The sequence below is a fragment of the Cupressus sempervirens genome, chromosome 7 (genome assembly GCF_028749045.1).
Source record: "Cupressus sempervirens isolate cs-2001-9-10 chromosome 7, ASM2874904v1, whole genome shotgun sequence".
Lineage (NCBI taxonomy): Eukaryota > Viridiplantae > Streptophyta > Pinopsida > Cupressales > Cupressaceae > Cupressus > Cupressus sempervirens.
The window spans coordinates 474,508,558-474,524,345 of NC_143124.1; the positions used below are offsets into that span (position 1 = coordinate 474,508,558).

The 15,788-nt window shown below is 33.1% G+C and overlaps 1 protein-coding gene across 1 annotated transcript in view; it reads left to right on the forward strand.

The window, feature by feature from the left end:
* Window positions 1-12,548, forward strand: part of LOC149547610 (alpha-soluble NSF attachment protein 2-like) — a 128,603-nt gene extending 116,055 nt beyond the window's left edge. Inside the window, exon 10 of the mRNA XM_089791720.1 lies at window positions 12,105-12,548. Within this exon, the coding sequence (XP_089647846.1) occupies window positions 12,105-12,185 (81 nt within the window). The 3' untranslated portion in view covers window positions 12,186-12,548. The remainder of the gene's footprint in view (window positions 1-12,104) is intronic.
* Window positions 12,549-15,788: the final 3,240 nt, after the last annotated feature.

A 15,788-nucleotide genomic window follows, 5' to 3' on the forward strand; every position in this document is an offset into this window, starting at 1 on the left:
GAGGGATCTCATATGCATAATTATTAATTATATATTGATATTGATGCACCAATGCATATTTATTTCTTTTACTGTCTAATTTGCTATGATCTCTTGAGATTGTTCTAATATCTCAACCTTGATAATATGCTAACCATATAACCAAAACAGGGATTTTTGATCAATCCTATTCTTCGGTTAGTACTAGTAATGTTTAAACCAATTCTTTGTGGACAACAACTAGGGATTTGTTTTTTTGGATTCAAACTCTATGAAAACTTGTATTACTTGGGGACGTGTCCCTGGCCTAAAAATGCTTGTCCTCATACTGGAAACGTTTTGAGGACTTGGGGACAACTAGGGGAAGCCCCCACCCTGTCCCCGTCTTCTGAAAATTCCTAGGAAACGCCTCGGAAATGTGGGGACTTTGGGAAATTTTTTTGGTGACGTTTGTATGCCCCGTGGACAGTTGGGGATGTCTTGGAAGTTATCATTTTCTTGAAATTGTGCCAAATCATTTTCTTCCAACTTCTTTTTGATTACTCCCCACTTTTTTCTCCAAAGCTTGTAAAAATGGTTCTTACTCAATTTCCCTTAATTTTTTTCAGTTTACAAACACGCACACACATCAATTTTCCATGGGGAAACACTTCCCCCTTCCAAAAACTCCACACCCCTCGTATAGTTGTCATGCGCCTCCATAAATAACCTTACTCATATTAGAATATTATAATGTTTCTTTAATGGTCATCTTAGTCTTTAGTTTATTGGATAGTTTCTATTTTAGTCTTTACTTCACAATTGTTTCATAATAGAAACATTGTCTTTGTAAAATCTATAGAAGAAGAAGAAGAAAATATTAACGTCTAGGAGACTAAACATAGCTTGTGGGACTGCATGTTGCTTTAAGTATATCAAGTCTTTTCCTATATAAGGAGCTTTTATTAGGGAGCTTTCATTTGCTATGTTTAATACAAGATCGATTTACCATAACATGGTCTTAGAGCGACGCGTTGCAATTTCATAAAAAAATGTCAATTTTTTAAAAGAAGTTCAAGCCTCTTTTGATCTAGATTTTTTTTCTAGAAATTTGGTTTTTGGGTTTTTAAAATAAAAATCATTGGAGTTATTTTATGAAAATTTGGTTGTTTGTCTTCGAAGATTTTTCTTGAAAATCGAAAGCTTAGTCAAGGGTTTGGTTGCCCAATTTCTAGTTTGAGATGAGGTCTTTGGTTATTGAGGGTTGCATTTACTTGCATGTCATTTGCCACACAAAGTCATATTTTGCCGCATGAAGGTTTTTTTGGTGGGTTTTCATAATTTTTTTCCCTTGAATTTTTTTGATGGGTTTTCATAATTTTATCACTTAAAAAGTTTTAAATGGGTATTTAGAATTCTTTCCCCTAAACGTTTTTTAATGGGTTTTCATAATTTTTTCCCATAAAAGTTCTGTTGGGTTTTAAAATTGTCCCTTGAATTTTTATTTATTTTTGGTTTAGAATGTTTTCCTCAAAAATTGAGGGTTTGCTCCAATCAAGGAGGACTCTCTAATTTCTGGAAAGGTTTTGTCGTTTTTTTCCTAAAAAATGCTATTTTGTATGCTAATCCATGTCTCACTTTTTGTGCTAGCTATCTATTTGGTTTTTTGATTTTATCCTCAAAAATTGCTTCTGGATTTTGTAATTTGCAAAGTTGCATGGGGTTCCTTTGCGGTTTTAACCATTTTTTTCGAAGAAAAAAACAATGATATGTAATCTTTGGTTTGACAATTTCTTTTCTCAAAAAAAATGTTTTTTGGCAATCAATATTGGGGCGTCATGCTCTTTCACAAAATTTTGGAGGGTTTATTGATTTTTCCTTGAAATCGTGGTAGTTGTTCTTGGTGTGTCTCTTGCTATAGGGAGGAACAAATTTTTTTATCCAACCTTTGGGTAGATGTTTTGTGATGACTTTTGGTTAGAAGTTTGGCAAACTCTATCATGTCCCTTTTTGCTAACTAAGCCCTAGGTCAACACTTAAGTCTATTTTTCACCCCAATAGGCCTAAGTCATTATCCAAGTGGTGCTGTGAGCGTGGAAAGTTAATAGAGTTTATTCATTTTATGTTCCACCTCAGTTTTTATGGTCTTCCTTCGTGCGTACCTTGATCGTGACCCTACACCGTACATGGCACTTCCCTCCGCATCACCGCCAACTTGACTATTGTGTCACCCAATAGTTACATTTGCAATGACTTTGCCATTGGGTGTATGTAATGTTTCTTTCGTGTGCATTTGGAATCATCGATGGTCTTTTGTTGGATGGCAAGAGAGCGTATTGATGCAAAATTTCAGAAAATGCAAGACGTTGGTAAGGTAAACTCACAAACTTGAAGGACAAAACCCCTTCATTCTTGTGGATAGGATGACACCCCTATCTAGCCTTATTTTTGTATTGCTTTTGATTCATGAGTTTCAGTTGCAAATCATATGAGATATCATTGCCACAGGGACTAGTGTCAGGTGAAGAATTCTAGTTGGATATCTCATTTGTTGAGCACGATAGCACCATTTCTATAGATAGTGAAAGGGAAGTTATTGAGCTGCAATTTTAAAACATCATCTATCATTCATCGCTAAGCGATTGAGCCCAAGTAAATTGTGTGAGGGAGTATCTTTGCTTAGAGAGAACTATATTAGGTCCCTGTTTTGAATAAAAGAATGGACTCCAATCTATGCTTGACCTGCATGTGAACAAGGCATTGGCATCGGAATTCACGCCCACATAAAGCCATGCAATAGAAATCACATGTAGTGTGGTTAACGATTAGACATCAAGTGCATGCTGTTGATCAATTTTAATCTATTGGACTCAATATGTAACTAATAAGTTTGAACTCAGTTTTATGATTAGTAAGTTTTGGTATTTCTGTTCAAGTCTTCAAGATTGTATGCATATAAAATTTTGAAGTTTATTATTCCAGTATTTGGTCTTGTGGTATTGGTAGTTGATGCCGAATTGTTTTATGGTATAATATTTGTTCCAATATCAGAGATTGAAAAATGCTGATTTGCTCAAACTATACTTTTTGGCAATTTCAAGCAATATCCATTCTATCAACTCTAAATCTTATTGCCTACACAAAGGGGTTACTATAGAATCTTGGAAGGTTAGTGACAAACTCATCTTAGTGGCAGAGTCAGTAGCAAGCTCTCTTCTTTTGTTGTAGAGCATTCTGAAGTAGGGGCAACCTTCTATTAGTTTTGGATGGATTTTGGCTACTCTTGGTCATTAACATCTTGGATATCTAGGGAGGGTCTCAACTTTTGAAAAAATTATGACCACAAGACACGTATAGTCTTTTTTAGGGTAGTTAGGCAACCATTAAGGGAGAGTATTAGAATATTGTAATGTTTCTTTAATGGTCATCTTAGTTAGTCTTTAGTTTATTAGATAGTGTCTACTTTCGTCTTTAGTTCATGATTGTTTTATAATAGAAACATTGTCTTTGTACATCTGTACAAGGAGCTTTCATCTCCTTTGTTTCATAAAATGTAGATTTACCATAACAAGTCATGTCATCTCTATATGCATCCAACATTGAGGTAATAGAGCAAGAGATTGTCTTACCTTGAGGCTTCACAATTTTCTATGAAGCTGATTGGGTGTAGGATAAAAACAAACAAAGGAGCTAGCACTCATCCTTATTCACATCAATTTTAGTGACTAAACCAGTGTGAATAGTCATGGCAAGTATTAATGGAAAACCTACTTGGATGAGGTAGTGATCTAAGAACCTTAATTAAGAATGATAAGTTGGAGTGAAGGGGAGGCATAACACTAACCCTATAAACAATAGATTAGTTAAGAGAAGGGACACATTGAAGGATCACAACTTTTGCAAGGAGGCAATCATTATGAAAGGATGTGACCTAACCATAATGGGGTATTATTGATGTGAGTTTTAGTCCCCACTGCAACGTGCAGAGTCAAACACTCAATTTTTCAAGGAGAAACACCAAACACTCATTCCTCTCTTGATACAAGGTCACTTTTCATGCTAAGCTTGGAAATTAAGATCACAAGGCGACTTTAAGGTTCTCTCTATTGCAACACTTGTTTAGTGGATGTGATTTGCTGCATCATCAAGGGGACTTACGCTAGTTCACTTTTCACAATGAAAATGCATTTTTGGTTTTCAACTTTAGACTCTAATTTATACTTAACTTCTACTAATACTTTTACTTACAAAAATGAATGCAAGGATGTATTGATGGAATTGGATTCTACTAGGTGTAATCTTGCTAGTGACTCCACCCACCTAGTGCAAGCTTCTATAGTAGATGCAAAAGATTTTTAACTCAATATCTCACCTCTAATCCCATCAAATGAATGCAAACTAAAGTCTAAAAATTACTGGAAGTTATGTGTTTTGATCATTGGTTTACCACACATGGCAATGCTTACAATCCGTAAGAAGCTACTGCCCAGATTCAATCTAGTCTAACAAGTGAACATTGACAAGTCCTTTCATCCACAAACTAATTACTTAGAGAAAAATCTATTTTAACAACATGAAGTGAAATCTATTCTAATGACTTGAAATGAAATCTAATCTAAATGAGGGATGTAGATAACCTTGTAATACTGCAAAGTTGATCACAACACTTCACCATGCAATGCATGACAATGAAGAATAGAGCAAATTTGGCATTATTTTAGCAACAATTCTCAAACAACCTCCTTACAAATGAGAGGGGTGGGATTTATATAGGAGACCTAATTGCAATGAACGACCAAAGATTGAATTGAAATCAATGGCCCAGATTAATCCATTACAAACTCTAGTTAGGGTAACCAAAAGTAGCCAATAGAATTGAAGCACCACAAGATAAGCCAATGAGAAAATTCAATGGCTTGAGGACCAATAAGGAACAAGGAACTTATCTAGTCATCATACAACTCATCATCCAAGATGTGCACTCCCTTTTCCTTCTCGCTTAAGCAAAATTTAGCTAAATTCCTCCATGTCAATACTAGGAAAGCTATTATATTGCAACTCCATGACCTCTAACTTTTCCATGCAATCTTTACCTTAATTCCACCTCCTTATCCTTAGGAATTTTTCATTGTTCTTGGACTTCTTTCTTTTGGATGCTTGGACTTTACAATGCTTGATCCTTGGTATTTCCACCTTCATTGTTTGAAATTCTTTATTGTCTTCTTTACTTTCGAATTCAATCCTTGGAGCAATACCCTAAACATATTAAAATCTTCCTCGTCATATTAATTCCATTTCCTCACATGACTTGAACATCATTAGGATCATTCCCTTGATGGGAATCTTGTCTTTGAATTCTCTCTCTTGACCTTAGACTGGTTTTTGTTAATGTTTCTATAGCTTCAATCGGATAAAACTTAAAGTATGAACATAAATAACTTCTCCTTGATTATATATATATATATATATATATATATATATATATATATATATATATATATATATCCACCATAAATCATTATCATATTCATCTAATATTAAACCTTGGCATTCAATCCCCCTTCGTAAGACTCATCATGGTGGGTCCCTTTGCTTAACATGTTAGGTGGTTGACTTGACTACACTCTTGATCTGCCTGCATGTGATGAATAGATGGGCATGGTTCGGGTTATGTCGCCCATATTAAATTTTTGTGTATGTTATGAATGTATTTGTAATATGTGATTAACTATGTTTCTTCGTGCAATATGATTTTCTATCGGCCATTCTAATTGATGTGTCCGCTAAATGAGGGGATACTAGTAGGGCCACGCCTCCTTATAATATGTCATATAAATAATAGATAGAATTCTCTTTTTGAAACACACATCAATTATCTAGTGTTATTACAAGGGAGAGTTCTAGTTTGTAAGAAACTTTGACAATTTCATTATTAAGAATTTATTGAGATTATATTATTAAGAATTTTTAATTTGATCAAATTTTAACATTGTATTAGAGCCGGTCTAAACAAAAGATCAGATCAGATTAGTGACGATTTTTATAATTATTACTGAAATAATCACACTTTCAAAATGGTAAACGACATGAGACTCAAAGACAGACTTGACGAAGCCTCTGATTTTGAAGCATGAAAATCACAAATGATGTGAGTTCTAAAAAAGCACGATCTAATAACTATAGCGAGTTCTCGTAAACTTGACAAAGACAACGAAAATAATCAATGGGAAAAGGACAACACAAGAGCAATGGAGTTATTGGTGGATGGATTGAAAAATCATTTACTACCTATTATCACCAAGTTGTACTCTGCATATGATATGCTAAAAGCACTAGAAGACATGTTTGAAATTAACAACACTAGTAGGCATCTTACCCTAAAGAATCAACTTGCTACTATAAAGATGAATAAAGGAGAAACCATCACCTCATACTTTATGAGGATAATGGAATTAAGAAATCGACTCTTGACAATTGGTCACATTTATGATAGTAATGAGTTAACTATGGTAACATTAAATGGACTCCCTACTTCATGGGAAAATTTTAGACAAGGAGTATGTGCTTGTTCCAAGCTCCCTAAATTTAATCGAGTACAGGTGGACTACATTCAAGAAGAATGTAATCTAATCTCCAGAGGAATTAATAATGAATCCAAAGATGAAGCAATTCAGATTCTCACCACTAAATTAAAAGGAAAAAAGGGAAAGTACTCTAATAGTAAACATTCACACAAGAGACAAAGAGACTACTCCAAAGTACAATGTTACATATGTGACAACTATGGGCACATTGCAACAATATGTCTTGACAGACTGAAACATCAAGCTTCCTTCGCTGAATTCAGTAATCCAAATTTGAATTTAGAGAATTATCCATCCTAAAGGAATTAATGTTATATTGGATTAAGAGGGAGTTCTAAAAATTATTTACTATCCACACCAAGCCTCTGAAAGTAGAACATTGGTGAGGTAAAAAAAACTTGGTATGTTGTAATTATTGAGAAGAGTCTTGGAATATTTGATTATTGTACTAATGAATTAATTTTATTTCATATGGGACATGTGTACATCATGAGGAAGTGACAACTTCCAAATGATTCACTTGTATTTGTAGAAGTTATTGAAAGGTGACAATCTTACAATAACTTAAATTTTTATTTTGATAGATTGTATATTGCATTGTACATCATGAGGAGGCGACGACTTCCAAATGATTATCACTTGTATTTGTAGAAGTTATTGAAAGGTGACGATCTTACAATAACTTAAATTTTTATTTTGATAGATTATTATTGAGAAGAGTCTCAGAATATTTGATTATTGTACTAATGAATTATTTTTATTTCATATGGGCCATGTGTACATCATGAGAAAGTGATGACTTCCAAATGATTATCACTTGTACTTGTAGAAGTTATTGAAAGGTGACGATCTTACAATAACTTACATTTTTATTTTGATAGATTATATATTTCATGGTGGATTAAGTTCCTTAAACAAACCATGGGCATCTATTGTGATAAGACATTTTTATGATGTTTGAAGTAGACCACGATAGATGATTAATTGCATGGTGGATTAAGTTCCTCAAATAGACCATGATCATCCATTGTGATAAGACATTTTTATGATGTCTGAAGTACATTACAATAGATAATGAATTGCATGGTGGATTAAGTTCCTTAAATAGACCATGGCCTTCTATTATGATGGACATCTAATGATGTTTGAATAGATCACAATAGGAGATATTTTGCATGGTGGATTAAGTTCCTTAAATAGACCATGGCATTCTATTATGATGGACATCTTATTGTGTTCGAGTCAGATCATGATACACTATGCTAAATATCTTCTGATCAAAGATATTTTCTTTGTTGATATAACATTGAGGTTATATCTCGTCTTGTATATATCCTCCTTAACTAAGAGGGAGTGTTAATGTTTTTATAGCTCCAGTCAGATAAAGCTTAAAAGTGTGAGTGTAAAGAACTTCTCCTTGATTATATATATATATATATATATATATATATATATATGCACCTTATCATTATCATATTCATCTAATATTAAACTGATTGATGTTCAATCCCTCTTCGTTAGACTCATCATGGTGGGTCCCCTTGCTTAACATGTTAGGTGGTTGACTTGACCACAATCTTGATCTGCCTGCACGTGATGGATACATGGGCATATTTCAGGTTATGTCGCCCATCTTAAATTATTGTTTATGTTATGAATGCATTTGTAATATGCGATTAACAATGTTTCTCCGTGCAATATGATTTGCTATTGGCCATTCTAATTGATGTGTCTGCTTAATGATGAGATACTTGTAGGGTCACACCTACTTATAATATGACATAAATAATAGATAGAATTCTCTTTTTTTAAACACACATCAATTATGTAGTGTTATTACAAGGGAGAGTTCTAGTTTTTAAGAAACTTTGACAATTTCATTATTAAGAATTTATTGAAATTATATTATTAAGAATTTTTAATTTGATCAAATTTTAACAGTTTTTATGTTCTTACTCATGCTCTATGCTAACTTTGGTGTTAGAATCATCCTCAAACATTCCTTTGTGTACTTGTTTGATCCTTCTGGAAAATTGATGTGAATGGGGACAAGTTGATCTCCTTGTAAGATAGTTTTTATTCTCTAAACATTTAATCTATTGTAGAGTTAGCATGCATAGGGAGACATGCATGTCCATGAATTGAATCCTTGAACTTGTTCATGGACCTCTTTAAATCTTGACTTCTCCAATGTTCTTACTTGATGAAGGTTTGATCTTGAGATAATTCTCCTTTGTCCTAGCTTTGAAGTGCATTATCTTGAATTGTTGTCCCTTGAACTTGATCACTTTAGACTAGTCCTCTTTCATTGTTATCCTTGGCCTTGAGCTTGAACTTATCTTCCATCTTCCTTTATTCATTTCCTTGCAACGATCGTTGCACTTGATCCAGACATGATTCCTAGTACAAAGCTCGAAGTTAGTATGGTCTTAGGGGACTTATCAAAACAATGAATTTCAGACTTAAAATCTATGCATTAATCCATGAATTTTGTTCCCAAACTTAGTAATTCCATCCAATGAAAGTTGTAACTAAAATAAGCATTCAAATTAGAATCCTAAGACAAAATTTTCTCAATACTTGGCTATTAAAATGATAACATCAGACCTCAAAGACAAGATTTTTTCTGTGTAAATCAAATAAAGCCCTAGTTGGCAATTATAGGGTAAATCAAGTAAAAGCCCAATAAGGTACATTATTTTCAATTTGATGGACTTTTCAACCACATTGTGTTGTAATGGCTAAAGCCAACCATATGTTGCTCATCTTTGCTGTAGGAGCACAATTTTCCTCATAGCCAATGCATTTATTCGGCAAGAAGTCCTTAGTCACCAATCAAGCTTTGTAATTATCAAGAGTTCTGTTAGTTTTGTACTTCACTTTATAGACTACAATATTCTCTTGTATTTAATTTATTTATTCATTGTAAATTTATTATTATTTAATTATTTTGAATGCTATATTAAATATTATATTATTAATAATATATTGAATATGTAATTTTTATTTCTTATTTCTATACTAGAATATGGTTTTAGTATCATTATTTATTTAATTATTATTAAAATTATATCTTAAAATTGGGACCTTAAGGATGGATTCGTGCTCAATCACCTCTTTCTCCTGTTTTGGTCTGTATTTTCCAATTTCAGCAATGAAGTCTCTGAGAACTCAAGGCTGGCTTCTTATGGGCCAACCTTGGTCGACCTCTTCTGGAATAAGTAGACCTGTTCCCCAGAGTTTTTGGATCCCAGGCCCAATCTTGTCTTATGGTTTTTAATTTAATTATGGGGTGATCTTGTCAGCTTGCTTTTTTTTTGCGTCCGAAAATCAGTATAAAATGAAGCCTAGGCACCTCATTTTCACATCAAGAGACATCAAGCTATCATTAAAAAATTACAAGGCAAGCTCAAGCATTCAAGGTGTTCAAAGGTACAAGGATCCTTTATGAGTATTTTCTCTTCAAGATCTAGCATTTTGTTGGCCATCAAGGGAGGAGATCTACATTGAGGCATTCATCATCTTCTTCGTTTATGCACATTTACATCTGTGGCTCCATGATGTGGTTTTGGTAGATCCATTGCATTTGTGAAGATATCCTACATCCTTTATTGCAAGGTCAACATCTACAACATTCAAACATTGCAAATCCTTATTGATAGGGGTTTCCACGTGCAAGGTGTATTCTTACATTTGTCTTGCCTTCGTTTGCACATTTACATTTCAACTTCAAGGTTGATTACTCAATCTAGGGCTTGACCAAGGCAAACCCTCATCCACCTAAAACAAAAAATAAGATTTTCTGTATGTAGGAGCGGGTTAGCAGAATTGCGATTACAATTTTGAACAACATTTGCCGAATCATTTCCGAAGAAATTGGGTCAATTTTGCTACAGTGCCTCGGGAACACAGTGACTTTGTCGTGAAGTGTCTAGAACACAGTTATATGGTCTTCGTCTTCTTGAGATTCTTGCAAAAAAAACATTTTGTGTGTTTTCGCTGTGATCGTGAATTTGTAGTCATAAGTTCTCTCACAATTTCAAATCCGAAATTTTTGGAGCAAAAAAACATATTTCTTTGCATATTTCAAGGTGAGTACTTTATCATTTATTTCATCTTTCAATCTAGACCTATTTTCATATCTTAATTGGGCTGATTGCCTATATTTAGCACCTAGACCTATTTTACACTTCTCATTCAATCAATTAAATCAATTGCACTTTTACGTTGACATATCTTGAATCAAATTTACATTGCATGAAAGAGGACTTACTTGCATACTTCCTTGATGTAATTTGGGCTTAGCATTAGCACCCCTTTATCTCTTTGAATTTTGCTAATTTAATTTGAATTATATTGAGAGTTATGTGTGGAAGCCCCTCTTTCTCTTCTATTAAATGGCTTAATGTGAAAGTGGTTAGTCAATAAATTCATCTCATCTAAGTAACATTGTTAAATTGATTGGATCCATTTTCCCCCTAAACAAAACCCAAATATCTTTTCTTCACAGGCTGATCTTTAGGACTGGATAGGAGAAGAGAGCATTGTAATGACAATCCCTTGTGTTGATTTGCCAAATTCTGATTTTTTTGTTCTCATTTTCTGATTTTTGTTTTTGCCCTGATTTTTGGTTTTTAACTACTAGTTTTGGAAATAAAGAAATATAATAAACAAATGACTGGTAACTATTGAACACAGAATATGTAAAGAGATTCCTTTTCTAAATTTTATTCTGAATCAATCATTCATACATATCAGGCTAATAATGCAGATCTGATTGCTAATTTATCTCTGAGAATTTTCAGATCTGATATAGCTTCTTTGAACAACAACAGATTTGCAGATAATTGACTGATTAATTGAGTCTGACTGCAGTTCTCTTCTGAAATGAGTCTGATCTGACTGAAGAAACCCCATGCTCAGCTAGGGTTTTGCTGCAACCAAACCAAGTACCATGCGACTGCCTGAATTTGCTACTAATTGCTGATAAATTATGAATAAAACAACCCAGATTTGGGACAAATAATTCAAATCTGCTACCAACACTTGCTGATCCCTGATTTCTTCTCCACCAAGCTATAGAAAATAACCTTTCCTGGAAACCTGTGAATGTTGTACGAAGACACTTGAAGGATATTTCACCTTTGCAAGCGTCTCAATTATGAAGGGATTTTGTGCTCCACAATAAATCTGAGAATAACTTCTCCAAACATCTGCTGCTCTCCTATTTTGACAACATAAAACAATACCAAATGAATGATCAATATGCCTTTTATTGCCTCAAACCATAGCCATCCACTTTTAGGGTTTTTTCTTTTATTACTATAACTAAAATTCGCAACTTAACTTTATCAACTTTATTTTGTTAAGTAGTTTTTATATTCAAACTTAACTTTGTCAACTTTATTTTGTTAAGTAGTTTTTAAATTCAACTTATTGAGCCTCCCTAGGTACCATTTGTTACTTTATTAAAATAAAAATAATACTAAGTAACTTTATTCTTAATAAATTTAATTAATACATGTAATACAAACTAATTCTTATGTTTATTTTATGGAACAGGACCAATGGAAAACAACTCTTTTGCTTCGGTCAAAGAACGCTGTGAAAGCCAAGGAAGTTGAAGAGGATGATCTTACTTAAATCATCACTCCTTAGGATTTGTGTGAGGTGTTGTGGAAATAGCCTTCTTTCCTTAATTGCAAATGTAAAGTCACTTGGATTGTATATTATATGTAGATAAGTTTTTGGTGATGCAAGATTCAAACCTTTTAATCCCATTTACCCTATTAAGTTATTTGGTGATGCAAGATCCATACATTTTAATCCCATTCACCCTTTTAAGTTAAGGAAGGCTCTTCACAACACCACATTTCGAAGATGTTTACTTATTGAACTAGTGTAGATAATGTTTTTGACGATAAATGCAGTGATTCTGCATGCTGTGTGCATAATATTGTAAACCTAGATTAATGTGAAAACTCATGGATTCTTTATTGCTCAAAAGGCATTTGCCACTAGTCATGGTAGCTAGAGTATTCTCAAGCCAAGTTATTGAAGCATATATAATAGACTCTAGATAATTTTCAACTTAAAGATTTACTTTTATGTTAATTTGACTTCTTGGATTTAAGAGTACATTTGGAAGGAAAAGACATGTCGTGTGTTTCCCCCTATTGGATGCCTTTTTTTATTTGCTTCTTGACCTAATAACTCCCTTCCTCTGTAACATCCCGTTTTCTCGGGTCTAAATTAACAACTAACATACTCAAAGAAAATACAGTTATCACTTCATTCCATAGGAAGGCAACTATATCATTCTTGATCATGTGAATAAGATTTACCGTTAAAATTAGTTAAACCAAATTTTTCTTAACTAAAAACTTGAAACACCATCAAATGAAATTACCACAGAAATTGAAAACAACATACCTCTAAAACTGAGATCGAAATCAAACTAGGGATGCTTTTGCAACCACTTGGGTTAGTCCACAAATACCACTAAATAATTTAACTAAATAAAAATTAAATAAAATAACATAATTATATTAAATATCCTCAGATGAAGTTTGGAAAGAGTAAAATTTGCTGAAATTCAAATCTCATGGATGAAATTCAACATATCCTCTGACTTAGCCCATACCCATACTTGAACCGCTAACTTACGTTATGGATTTATGTATCATAAATATTTCTGTACAATTCACGTGGAGATTGCACAATTATTCTCAAATAATTCTATTCAAAGGATTTAATACATATAAAAGTTCACTACATGGAATTCATCTCAATTAAAGACCAAACACAAAATTTAATAACAAATAAGCTTAAGCTATAGTCTAACAAAAGTGGCAATTTCATATTGTTAAGAACTTAAAACTACCTTTGGCAAGCCCCTCACAAACCTCTAAAAACAAATCACAGGTAAGTTGTCTTGAATGTTGGCCCCACAATCTTGATTGTAGGTCCTATTCCATAGAACACAGGGCCTTGTTTACAACTCGCAGCCCTTCCTTTGTGTGAAGAAGTTGCCTTTAAGGATCCCGACAGACAAATATAGACCCAAATACTGCCACAGAAATGACTAACAACAACCCCAACTCACATACAAGCCGTCCAAACCCAGACGCAGGTATAAGAATGTAATGCAGTACCAAGAAGAGTTACAAGATTGCAGATAGAAGAAAAAGTAAGTCATATAAAAAACGATCAATGAGTTTCTATTATATGGTCGGCCTAGGCTCTACAACTACCTTTAGTTACAAAGAAGACTATTCAAATACTACTCAAATTGAATTTTTTAAGAGGAGGAAAATAAGAGGGAAAGAATAAGAAGAAAAGATAAATAAAAGGTTGAAAAATTATAGTTCGAATATTATAATTCAAACATTATTATATTTTTAACATTATTATAATCACTCATTTAAATTATAATGATGCCAAATCATTTTTATATTTAAATGCATGAATTTAAATATTTACTATAATAATATGATGAAAGATAAATTAAAATCCTTTAAGATATATTTTATATTTTAATCCAATTATTTAAATTAAATTAATTATATAAATAACTCACGCAGGTCCCGCAAATGTATCTTGTTTCAAGTCGCTAGGTCTTCAACCCATTTGTTCAGTGATAGTAACACTCCTGCCTAATTCTTTTTTAACAATGCTTCCACCCCTTTCGACATGTTTCTTGTAATAAAATTCCCTGTAGTTAAATTATATATTATCATAATAAATTATTTAAACATTAATAATCACAACGGTTAACCATCTTCTCAATTCTATGAATTTGTGATAAATGATCAACTAACTTGATATCTTCACTTGAAATTATAACAACTAACCATCTTACCATTTTGCAAGATTATAATGAATTAAACTACTAACTGACTTCATGTGAACCTCAATGACTACATTTTAAATTAGGTCAAAAATTGGGATGTAACATCCTCAATGATACTAGTTTTAAATCCTTGATTTGTTTTTGAGGTTTCATTGATTTCCATAATTTTCTAAGTTAAGCAATTAATTTTAAGGAATAAACACAAATATCACATTCAGCCTAAACCGTAGGGTAGGAAAATAAATCAGGAGGGTAGTATTTGAACCTTTCTATTGCAACACTGAAATGAGGTGCTAATATGTATTATGAATAATCTTTTGAGCATTTAAGGGTCATGAATGAAAGTGAGTTTTGTTGTGCTTGTTACGTATACATATGTGGTTATTTTAATTTATCCATAATTGATTTGTGAACATCTTTTTTTTTTATTTTTTCCTTGAATGGTGGTTTGGTGGTTGAATGTAAGCATTGGTGTTATGCGTCTATTTGAAACCCAAATTGTGATGATTTTCCGTACATCATAATTCAATTTTATAATTGCAAGGGGGTATTGGAAGTCTGTTATTTATGAAGAGGTCTGATACGATCAAGTAAATAAGTAAATATACGGGTCTCTATATAGGATATTTCAGATATATAGAAATGATAATCAATCAACAACAGAAACTATATAAGTTTTGACTATATATACAGTGAGTATCCTCCCATTATCAGTTTTGGCCATATACAATGAGTATCTTCCCTCAACTTCCACATCGAGGAGTATCCTCCCATTATCAGCATTATTCTGTGTCCTTGCACTCGCGTGTCAAGTTCCAGGTTCCACGCAAAGCACCAGTCTCTCTTCAGCGGGGGCTAGCTCATGCCTTTCATAGTCCACAAACTCAAGCCTCATCGAGGGAGGAAGTTGATATTTGAATAGACTATCAGATATGCAGATTATCGACAAATCAAGAAGCTTGATATATTATACCAATTTATATCAGATGCGGTTGAAGAGATACTATGATGCCTTATCTATTGATCATCTTTTGGTGATTACGTCAAGTTGATCGCTGGGCGCAAAAGATATACAGAAGGAGGTACTTATATTTTGTGGGAGTTGTTTTTAGACAAGATAAACAAATACTAAATTCGATATTACAAAGAGTTTATGTTGAAGTTAAACCAAAGGTTGAAATACAGTCATTAAAATAGCATTAATGGCAGCCTTTTGAATTAATAGACAAGGGTGTTGTTTTAGATGGCGCTTGGAAGACAAACATCACTCATTAAGAGTGGCCGAACTTCAAAAGAATACACCTTAAACTCATTAAGGTAGCACTTACTAACGAGTGCATTGAAAACTAATTACTGATGGTACACTTGTTGCTTAGTTGATGGGTCACCTCTTT